This window comes from Temnothorax nylanderi, unplaced genomic scaffold (assembly GCF_030848795.1).
Source record: "Temnothorax nylanderi isolate EJ_2023f unplaced genomic scaffold, tnyl_v1.0 TNYL_tig0334_pilon, whole genome shotgun sequence".
In the NCBI taxonomy this organism is placed as follows: Eukaryota; Metazoa; Arthropoda; class Insecta; order Hymenoptera; family Formicidae; genus Temnothorax; species Temnothorax nylanderi.
The window spans coordinates 54,003-65,593 of record NW_027249396.1 but is presented as its reverse complement, the minus strand read 5'-3'; the positions used below and the strand labels follow the sequence as shown (position 1 = coordinate 65,593).

At 50.4% G+C, this 11,591-nt stretch overlaps 3 protein-coding genes across 3 annotated transcripts; 1 reads left to right on the top strand and 2 right to left on the bottom strand.

Moving 5' to 3' along the window:
• The first annotated feature begins 226 nt into the window (after positions 1-226).
• On the top strand, positions 227-6,745 carry LOC139781390 (uncharacterized). Its single transcript, XM_071720249.1, has 4 exons — positions 227-712; positions 1,810-3,257; positions 4,400-5,432; positions 6,686-6,745. Exons 1-4 carry the CDS (start codon positions 227-229, stop codon positions 6,743-6,745), a joined length of 3,027 nt encoding a protein of 1,008 aa, XP_071576350.1.
• Positions 6,746-8,439: 1,694 nt separating this feature from the next.
• LOC139781400 (uncharacterized) lies at positions 8,440-9,711 on the bottom strand. The gene has a single exon (XM_071720258.1). The coding sequence runs from the start codon at positions 9,709-9,711 to the stop codon at positions 8,440-8,442; it is 1,272 nt and encodes a 423-aa protein (XP_071576359.1).
• A 47-nt stretch (positions 9,712-9,758) lies between these two features.
• Positions 9,759-11,291, bottom strand: LOC139781389 (uncharacterized). Its single transcript, XM_071720248.1, has one exon. It carries the CDS (start codon positions 11,289-11,291, stop codon positions 9,759-9,761), a length of 1,533 nt encoding a protein of 510 aa, XP_071576349.1.
• Between the last annotated feature and the right edge of the window lie 300 nt (positions 11,292-11,591).

Here is an 11,591-nt window from a genome sequence, read left to right as displayed (position 1 = left end):
CTGACCTCGCCTCTTGCAAACCTTCACATATTTTCTACGTAAATTGTCGATTTCGCGAAACTCTGCCGCGCGCTCAAGTGGAGAATTCGGACGAGACCGTTACCCGTCACCTTGGCGGGCAAGACCGTTGGTTTTTGTTTTTCTGGCTTTCAAAGCTCAGGGTCAGTCGTTCTTTTCGTCGGTCTCTGTGTTTGTGCCCTAACTCGGATCTTGACACGCGATCATCATGAGCCGGGCCCAGGTTATTAGGCGCGAGCTCTGCGTGCAACGCATGAGGGAGATCCACGAGCTGTCAATGCGCGCCGCGGAGAACGTAGCCCAACGACCGGGTTTCTTAGTCCATTATCCTACCGTGGCTAAATTGATTGGAGACTTTGAAGCGGCCCATCTTAAGGTTATTCAAAACGCCTCGGACGAGGAGTTCGCCGCGGAGGATATAATTCGGAGGGAGTTCGACACGATGCGTTTCGGGGTGATCGGTCGTTATGAGAAATTCGTGGGCGCAGATCACGCGTCCACCTCGAACCCTCAGGCGCCGGCTCGGACGTCGTCGATCAAACTACCCAAGATCCCGCTCCCGCAATTCACGGGGGACCTCGCGCTTTGGCCCTCGTTTATCGCGTTGTTCAACGCCTCGATCCACGAAAATCGAGACCTCTCCCCTACGGAGAAGTACTTGGTGGCGTCGTTAAAGGGGAAGGCGCTCAATGTCGTAAAAAACCTCCCCCTCTCCGCCGAAAATTACACGATCGCTTACGCGACTTGGCGGACTACCACGTGGACTCGATGTTGAACGCCAAGCCGTTGAAGTCGGAATCGGCCGCCCCCCTGCGCACGCTCGTAGATACGTTCGTCGAGAACACGCGGGCGTTAAACTTATTAGGGTTTCCTACGGACGTCTGGGACTACCTCCTTCTTAAATTCTTGCTAGGGAAGCTCCCTCGTTCGCTTCGAGAAAAATTCAAGTCCGAGCATCGGGCCGAAGAGATGCCCAAATATACGCAACTCATACGATTCCTTACCGAGCATTGCCGAGTTCTCGCGTCCGTGTCGGGCATATCGAGCTTCGCGCAGTCGCCGTCACCTGCGCCGAAGGGTTCCGCGTCGGCCTCGACGTTTGTGACGAACACAAAGGACTGCCCGGTGTGCAAGGGGCAACATATCGTTTACAAGTGCCCGCAGTTCCTGAAACTGTCCCCTAGGGAAAGACACTCAACGGCGAAGACCGCGAACCTGTGCATTAATTGCCTTCGCGCGGGTCATGGCACCGACAACTGCTCATCGACGGGGACGTGCCGGTTGTGCCGGAATAAGCACCACACGCTGCTACATTTTGAGCGGAGTGCTCAGCGAGCACCCCCGCGAACGACGAACCCGCGAACGAGCAAAGTTCGCCGCCGCCAACGAGCGAGCCCCTCGTCACCATGACGAGCACGGCAAGGTCAAATTCGGTCGTATTGTTGTCGACCGTGCAGGCCGAGGCCATCGACATCCACGGAAACCCCTTTCCGGTTCGCGTTCTCCTCGATAGCGCCAGTCAGCTGAATTTCGCTTCCGAGAGCTGTATGCAGAAAGGCGGGTTTAGTCGGACGAAACACCGTACCGTGGTGCTGGCGGTCAATAATACAACTATCTACTATCTAGCGAAACCACTGCCAAGGGAACGGGCTTGGAAAAATTAGCGGGGAAAGAAGACCCTGTTGAGCTTGACTCTAGTCTGGCAACACCTCGTTTGTAATTCGGGCGCGAGGCCGGGACGACATCCGCCTCCCGATAGAGGCTACGATTCTTCCGCGTATCGCCGGCCAGCTGCCTAACAGTCAGGTAGAGCGAGGAACATGGGAACATCTTGAGAGATTAAAGCTTGCCGACCCGCTGTATCATCAACCCGGTCCCGTCGACATACTGCTTGGGGCGGAAGGCTTCGCGTCGCTGCTTCGGGACGGTCGTCGCGTGGGAAGGAAGGGTGAACCGGACGCGTTTAATACGGTCTTCGGCTGGATCCTGGTCGGCGCCGTGTCGGAACAGGCACCTCAGTCTACCCACTCATTTGTGACACTCGAGTCCTTGGATGCATCGCTTAGTCGTTTCTGGCAGTTGGACGAGATCCCCGCGTCTCCGCCGTACTCGCAGGAAGACAGACATTGCGAGGAGCTGTTCGCGCGGACTACGCGTCGGGACCCTGCATCTGGCCGGTTGGTGGTATCATATCCCTTCACAAAGGATAATCCTTGCTTCGTCGGTACGAGGGAATTAGCATTAAAGAGATTTCGCGCGCTCGAGCGCCGTTTCAAATTAGACCCAGACTTCAAAACAAATTACGCTAAGTTCATGCAGGACTATTTAGATAACGATTACATGAAACCGATCAGGCAGCCGTTCCCAGCGGACGGACGTGTCTTCTATCTACCCCATCATGGAGTATTCAAAGCCGATAGCACGACTACGAAATTACGCGTCGTATTTGACGCATCGTCCAGGGACCTGAACGGTGTCTCGCTTAATCAGGTATTGCAATCCGGTCCAAAACTACAAACGGATATATTTGTAATATTGTTGAGGTTCCGAATCGGCCGCGTGGCGCTTACCGCGGACGTTAAACAGAGGTTCCTCCGAATCCTGGTCGAGCTCGGTCACTGTAATTACCAGCAAATAGTGTGGCGCTTCTCCGAGGACGAACCGATCTTAGACTACCTCATGTTGACTGTCGTCTTCGGGTTGACGTGCTCTCCGTTCCTGGCGATCGCTTGCCTACTGAAGCTGGCGGCTGAAGGCAAGGCAAGCTACCCGTTAGCCGCAGCCATCTTGGAGGAAAGCGTTTACGTCGACGATGTGGTGGCGAGCGTTGACTCGGAGGAGGAGGCCCGTGAGCTCCAGCAGCAACTACAAGCCTTGCTTGGAGCTGCCGGTTTCGAACTCCGCAAGTGGGCTAGCAGCCACCCATCAATTTTGGCCAATCTCAGCCCAGAACTTTGTAGTCGATCACTACTATCATTTGAATCCCCTGAGGAGCAATTCCTCAAGGTTCTCGGACTTCGTTGGTACCCACAAACGGACGACTTTGGCTTTCAGGTCCATCCATTGGACCGGGACTGCACTAAGCGCACCATCCGTTCGGAGCTAGCCCGCATTTTCGATCCATTAGGCTTCCTGACGCCGCTCACCTTCGCGGCCAAGCGATTAATCCAGCAACTCTGGACGCTTAAACTGGGGTGGGACGATAGGCCTCCTTCTGAGATATGTGCCAAATGGGAAAGGTACAAATCGGAGCTCCCCGCGCTGGCCTCCATTCGCGTACCCCGTACTATCGCAGCAGATACCGTAATCAGACGAGAGCTCCATAGGTTTTGGACGCGAGCGAGCAGGGCTACGGAGCCGTTATCTATATCAGAACAGTTACCGCGAGTGGCGTGGTGATCCGCATGCTCAGCGCAAAATCAAGGGTGGCCCCATTCAAGGCCATTACATTGCCGCGACTTGAACTTTGCGCAGCGGTTTCGCTTTCGGATCTGTTCGAGTACGTCGGGAGCATACTCCGAGCTAAGGTTGTCATCGACGACACGTACGCGTGGTCGGATTCCGAGGTCACCCTCGCGTGGATACGTTCGGCCCCCCATCGGTGGAAGACGTTCGTGCGTAATCGCGTCGCCCGTATACAGTCCAGCAAGAACATATCGCGTTGGGGGAAGGTGGATACGAAATGCAACCCGGCGGACTGCTGTTCGAGGGGGTTGTTTCCTCGCTAACTAGTTGACCACCCAATTTGGTGGACCGGTCCCGCGTGGCTCGTCGACTTTGAACCTGCTCCGGAAACGATTCCGGATGTCGATGACCTCCCGGAGGAGGAAGAAACTTCTTGCGTTTTTGCCTCCGTGAACGCGGGCGTCGTGGACACCCCGACAGTCGTTGACGCGCTCCTCGACCGCTTCTCCTCATTGGATACGATTGTAAGGATACTCGCCTATTGCCTCCGGTTTGGCTAACCCAGATCAAACTCGCTTAATAGGACGCTCCTCGTGGATCAAGTCGAATTCCATGCGACTTTGCCGCATCTGGTCAGGCTCGTTCAATCGCAGTGTTTCGCGGAGGACATTGCTCGCTTAAGACGCCACCAGTTTTGCTCTAAGCCTATCCGTCAACTCGCCCCCTTTCTGGATCAACGCGGACTCCTCAGGGTGGGCGGTCGGTTAACACACTCCGCAGTATCTTATGGGGTCAAGCACCCGGCGCTGCTGCCCGGAAAACATCGGCTCACCGAGCTCGTGATAGAGCGCACCCACCGTTTGCACTTACATCCGGGTCGCCGGGCGCTACACTACCTCTTGTCGCATGATTTCTGGATTCTGGGGGCCCATCAGGCCATCAGACGCTGTCTCTCGCGCTGCTACCGGTGTTTCAGAGCGAATCCACGCACCGTACAACCGTACATGGCGGATTTGCCAGCGGACCGAGTGCGTCAGGCAAAACCGTTCTCGATCACCGGAGTTGACTACGCCGGGCCGTTCCCGGTCTACAATCATCGTTCGCGCGGGGCGACGCCCTTCAAGGCCTACGTGTGCCTGTTTGTTTGTTTCACCACGAAGGCAGTGCACCTAGAGCTTGCCTTCTCGTTGTTCACAGACTCGTTTCTGTCGGCGCTGAGGCGTTTCATGGCTAGGCGCGGCCGCTGCTTGCAGCTCTATAGCGACTGCGGGACCAACTTTGTTGGGGCTCAACGAGAGCTCGCCAACTACATGCAGGCCGCCTCGGAGAGAGAGAAAATCCGGTGGACGTTTAATCCTCCCTCCGCGCCCCACTTCGGGGGCCTCTGGGAAGCAGGGGTCAAGGCGATGAAGACCGATCTCAAACGCGTCATAGAATCGCAGATCCTCACCGTGGAGGAATTCGACACCCTTATCGCGCAAATCGAGGCTATCCTAAACTCCAGGCCCTTGTGTCCTACTAGCTCCGATCCCAACGACTTCGGGGTGCTCTCGCCAGGGCACTTCCTCACCCTGGAACCCCTCGTAGCGGTTCCGTGTCCAGACCTGGAGCCAGTGCCGATGGGCAGGCTCGATCGATGGCAATTGGTGCAACACATGCACCAACAATTTTGGAGACGGTGGCATGACGAGTATCTGCACACCCTCCAGCAGCGATCGAGGTGGTTAAAGTCGGCACCCGCGATACCGAAAGACACGTTGGTCCTCTTGAAGAGCGAGAATACCCCTCCATTGCAATGGAGGCGGGGACGAATCGTGGAATTGTGCCCGGGTCGTGACGGTGTTCCCCGGGTCGCCACGGTGAGGACGACGGACGGCGTCCTCACTCGCCATCTGGTGAAGCTGTGCCCCTTCCCGTTGGGCGATTCACCGGAGGGATGCATTGAGGCGCAGGGAAAAATACGTCGTATTTTGGTGGGCGGTGTGTTTGGTGCATCGCCTATTCCCTTTGTACATACCGTTGTAGATATTTCGCGTGATACCTTATGTTATTCTCATTACTGTATTTGGCCGTATCGTGGCCCATTATTCTCGCGAGACGTCGGTGGATCGCGATCGGCAATTACAAGCGACTCACCAGTCGGTGCTGCTATCGCCATCCGCCGACGGCCGCAATGCAAATCGGACATACTACTCGCTCGCGACACCTTCCAGGAGCGCGAGCCGAATTCAATTGTCGTCCAGCAGTCGTATGACACGGATCATTTCTCGTCAACGGCCGTCTTACGGCCTACACACACACACACACACACACACACACACACACACACACACACACACACACACACACACACACACAGACCGTTACTCGTCAAGTCGTCTCTCGAGACACACGCTCTCGATAACGTGGAACCGCCCAAAAGTGCTTGCCGCATGTGCTTGATCGTCGCCAGCCGCACGGTTTTGCTTGCCTGCTTTGCTTGCCTGATTGCCTGCTTTGCTTGCCTGATTGCCTGCTTTGCTTGCCTGATCGCCTGCTTGTCTGCTATCGCCCTTGCAAGGACCCCTCGCACCGAGACGGGGTCACCACGCAACGGACAACGGCGAGGAACCGGAGCCAGCCACCCACGGTGAGTCGCTTACGAGTTCGCTTAATTTCGCTTACGCGTTGCATGCGCCCAGCGCGCCTTCGCCGTACATCAATCGCGAGGGGATCTGCCACCCCCCTGGTCCTTCGAGCAATATTTAGACCAACTCGCAACCGGGGGCCTACCACCCCCCCCCCCCCGAGACAGATCTATTTCCTGATTTTATACCTATCGATTTTGCATTATAAACTTTAAAATCTTTAAATGCATTTGTGGTATGCATGTTATGTACAGTTATCTTATAAGGCAATATTTTATATTGGATAACTTAAGAAAATATTTTCAGCAAGGTAAGGTTCAATAAGGTTTCGGAAATTTTTTTTACTTGCAAGAGTTCTTAAACATTTTAATCTAATGTAACTTTAAAATTTTTTAACTAAGATTAATTATGTATTTAGGTGACAGATTTTAAAATAAAGGATACATGGAAAAATGTGGAAAGGAACAGAATAGTTAAATTTCAAACATCAGAGAAAAAAGGCTAATCTTAACAACGCATAATGTTTATGAATATAAGACATAAAATATGTAAGTAAATAATGATATTTTTAGTACAAATTATGTATTTTATTCCTATACGCAATTTTTACATACAAATTTTATTTTCTATTTTAGATTGTTGTCAGCGAAGGTGGTGCATTTGTCTACAATAACGTTGAGTTTAGGAAGAAATAGAACTTAATTTACATTGTCTGTATATTGTATTATCTGTATATCGATTATATATTTCTATCATATATTGCATATTATATTTCTGATACTATATTTTAAATATTGAAACTGTTTTGTGTGAGTGTGTACACACACACACACACACACACACACACACACACATTATATATATATGAGTCATTAAAAATATGGATGGTGTATTATATAATAAACTAAATATTTATAATAATTACCTTTATTACTTTCCCATTTTTATAGTATTTTAATATATTTCAAAGTCTTTCTTTTACCGATCGTCATTTAATAGAATGTTGTAATTTTAGTTATTGTATGTATGTATGTGTATTTATTGCTTTTCCCCACAGGGTTTACAAGGCGTTTTTTTTTAAATGAGGAACGTTTCCAAACCTCTTACAAACTCCGAACTCATATCAAAAACACACAGAATCAAAACTTAAATTCAAACAATAAGAAAAACAAAAAAAAAATATAGCTCCCCCGTGCCTGGCCATGACCTTACAATTTATTGCCCTCCCTCCCCCTCTTCTTCATCATCTTCTCCCTGGGCTTCGTCTTTCGTCCTCCTTCCTTTTCGCTTCTAGTTACGGCTCTCCTCTATTTGGCCCATTCTCTCTTTCCCTTATCCCCCAATTCCTCGTCCGACTCCATGAGGAGTTTCTCCTCCATCCCTTTTGTTAATTCGTCCTCCTCCGTTCTCCCTGTACTCCTATGCCCCTCCAGTCTCCTTTCCATTCTCCCTTCTCTCTCCTCCCTCTCCCTATCCCTCCTTTCCACTGACTTGTCCTCCTGAATCTTTACTCCTATGTCGTTCCCTGCCCTTCTCCTCGCCTCCAGGATCCGCCATTTCTCCTCCTCATCCCTTAACTTCACCAAAATCGTAAGCCATTCACCCCTCTGTCCCACCACCATCACCTCCCTTACCACCACCTTCACCCTCAGCCCTTCCGTGAAGAGCTCCTTCACCTTCTCCCAACTAGACTCCTTGCTTCCCCATTTCGCCTTCTCGACCCTCAGAATCACATTCCTCTTTCTCAGCTCGTCCTCATTCTTTTCGCCCTCGCCTGCCCACCATTTCTTCTTCCCTGTCCCGCTCTCCTCACTCTCCTCCCTCTTTCTTTTACCTCCACTTCGTTCTAAGCTTTCCACCTTTCTCTCCAATCTCCTTATTTTTTCCTCCATCTCCTCCATCCTCTCATCCTTCCTTCTATCGTCCTCTTTCCTCTCCTTCAGTAGCTTCCTTACTTTCTCCTCCGCGATCCTGTTCACCGCCTCTGCAATTATTCTCCCCTCACTCTCCATCCTGGGTGATCTGTAACATGAGCTTTAATTACTCCCCTCTCCTTTACTCAGCCTTCCTCTCCCTCTCCTCCCTCTTCTCCTTTTCCCCTTCCCTCTTCATCTCTTCCCTCCTCTAACTCCTCCAACTCCCCTTTTCCTCCCCTTCTTTCCCCCGCTAGTTCTATCATCCAATCCTCTCCGCCTCCTTCCTCATCCAATACCCATCCCACCGCTTCTTGCCAACTACCATCTCCTAATTCCCAACTCCTACATTCCTCCCACACATGCTCCCACGTTTCCTCCCTATGTCCACATAACCTACATTTCTTTTCCTCCTCCGTTTCCCAGTATCTGCTCTCTCTTATCTCATTTCCTAATCTATGTCTCACCACCCTGTTTTATCTACTCTCTCCCCATCCTTTCTTCAAATATCCCGGTATACCCTTTCCTTTTACTAGCCTGTACCATTTGTTATACTCTGCTCCCTCGATCCTTTCCCATCTCTCTCTCCTTTGTTTTTCCTTGTCCCCTCCGAATAATTTGTGAAACCATCCGTCCCCGTCTTCTCTCAGCCTTCCTAGATCCTTCAATTCAACTCCTCTGTCTTCAAAGAACTTTCCTCTTTCTCTCTCCCAGCTTGAACTAACTTTCCCTTCTTTCTCCTTTCCCTTCAGCTCCTCCCAACATAGTCTTGCCAATTCACTTCCTCTACCCTCCTCCAGTTTTCTCTCAAATCTCCATGCCCTCATCCCTGCCCTCCTTCTCAACTTATCCCTTTGCAACTCCTCCCTAACGAGATACCACGGCGTTCTCCCATCCACTCCCAATACCCATCTGATATACCTTTCTTCCAACCTTTCCATTCCTTCCCTTTCTTTCCATCCCCATATTTCCGCTCCATATCCCACTACCGTCCACACCAGTCTATCGAACAGCCATAATCTTTTACCCCAGTCTCTCCCAAATCTCCTCTTCCCTATCCCCCAGATCTTCCCCATCACTGCCGCTGCCTTCTTGATCCTTTCCCTTACCTGAGCTTCCTGTCCTCCATTCCTTTGAAACATGTATCCTAGATATCGAAATTCCTTCACCTCTCCTAATTTTTTTCCTTCCCATCTCCATCTTCTCTTACTGTCCCTTCCCCCTCCTTTCCTAAATCTCATTATTTTTGTCTTTCCCACGTTCAGTTCCAACCTCTTCCTGCTTAAATACCCTTCCAGTCTTTCCAGCATGCTCCTCATTTGGTCCTCGTCCTCCGCCATTAGCACTACATCATCCGCGTAGGCCAGAGTATACACCCTCGTACCTCCTAGCATCACTCCTCCCCATTTAACTCTGCCCATTTCCTGTTCCATATCCGCCAATAACACGTTAAATAGTAGCGGGCTCAATGGGCACCCCTGCCTTACCCCTCTTCCCGTCCAGAACTCTTCTCCTATTCCGTCTCCTACCCTTACCCTGCTTCTCGTCTCTCTTAGAATCTCCTCCGTTTTCCTCACCAACCCTTCTCTTATTCCCCTTTCTCTCATTGATTTTATTAGTACTCCTCTATCTACCGAATCAAACGCCGCCTTAAGGTCCACAAAACATGCTATCAGTTTTCCCCCCTTCTTTTCTAGCCTTTTGTTCACCACGTAGTTCAGCACGTATATGTTATCTATTGTTCCCATCCCTCTTCTAAAGCCTGTCTGGTTCTGCGGCACTATTCTCTTCCCCTCTATCTCCTCTCTGCCAGAATGGCCGTGTACACCTTATATAATGACGGCATTATTGTGACACCTCTATACTCCTCCGCTTTTTTCCCTTCCCCTTTCTTTACTATTGGCGCAATTATTCCCTCCTTCCAATTTTCCGGCCACCCTCCTCCTTTCCATATCCTATTTATATATTTCCATGCCCAATTCTCCAGTTCCTTCCCCCCTCGCTTCCAAACCTCGCCTGGAATCCCATTCCTTCCCATTGCTTTTCCATCCTTTAACCTCTTTACAACTCTCCTCATTTCTTCTAGGCTTATCTCCTCTTCCTCTTCCCCCTCCTTCTCCTCCCTACCTTCTTCTTTCCCTAACCTCACCCTCCCTTCCACTCCTCCCAGCAGGTTCATAAAGTGCTCTTTCCATTCCTCCTCTTCTATTCCTTCCTCAATTCCCCTCCTTTTTTTCCTCTCCTTATTTACTATCTCCCATACCTCCGCCTCCCTCCTTGCTCCCTCCGCTTTTCTCTCCCATCTCCGGTTCTCTTCTTCCTTCTTCCTCTTGCACATCTCCCTAAACCCCTTCCTCTTTTCCTTGTATTCGCTGCCCTTTCCTCTTTCTTTCCTCCAAATCCTTAGATTTCTTCTTACCTCTTTCTTCGTTTCTCTACACTCCTCATCCCACCATCCTACCTTCTTTCCTCCCATCTCCTCCTCCACCCCTTTTATTGCCTCCTTTATTCTTGCCTCCATTTCTTCCCATTCCTTGTTCAACTCTTCCACTTTTTCTTTCATCTCTCCTATTTTTCCAATGAACCTCTTTGTTCCTTCCTCGTTCCATACCCCCCTGCTTTCCTTCTTCTCCCTCCTTCTTCTTCCATCTCCCTCCTTATCTCTCCTTAAAACTATTTCCAAGGGGTGATGATCCGAGTCCACCTTATCCCCCACTATCATTTTCTCTACCTTCTCTCTTACTTCTCCTTCTCCTATAACATAGTCGATCACCGTGTCTCCTCTTCCCCCCGTGAAAGTAAACTCCCCCTCCTCGTCTCCTCTCACCTTTCCATTAAAAATCTCCCATCCTCTCTCTTCTATGCTATTTACCAGCATCCTCCCCTCTCTGTCTATCTTTTTATCCTTTGAACTTCTTCCCCCTCTGCACCTATCTCCCCCCTCCTCATCCTCTATCCCTCCGCCTTCTTGACCAGTCCTCGCATTGAAGTCTCCTCCAATAATCGTAAACCTTCCTTCTTCTTTCTTTTCTATTATCAGTCTCAGCTCATGTAGTATTTCCTCCATCTCCTCTTTCTTTGCGTATACCCCTATAATATTCCACTTCTCCTTACCTATCCTAACCTTTCCCTCTATCAACCCCTCCCTTCCTCTTCCTATTTCCGTACCCTTCTCTTTTATCTCTTTCCTTATTCCCATTATCATCCCTCCCATTGCTCTCCCTTTTTTGTTTTTCTTTTTCGCCATTTGCACTCCCCATTCGTACCCTTTCGGCAGCCTACCCCTTATTCTTTCCCATCCTTTTTCTCCTATCCAAGTCTCCACCATGACTATCACATCTTCTTTTTTCAACCCCTCCCAAAACTCCTTATCTTTATTTTCCAAACCAGCTACATTCCAGAATACTATTCTCCACTCTGACTTACTTCCCCTCCTCTCTTCTCTTCTAGAGTCCGCATTGCCCTTCTCTATTTCCTCCCCTCCATCCTCCCTTCCTCCTATTCCCCCGTCTCCCTTCCTACTCCTCTCCCTCCTAATTCGCCTCCCTCCTCTTCCTTCTCTCCTCCGCTCTCCTTTCTTACCTTTCCCCTTTCATCCTTTAACACCCCCTCTTCCATGTCCCACCTC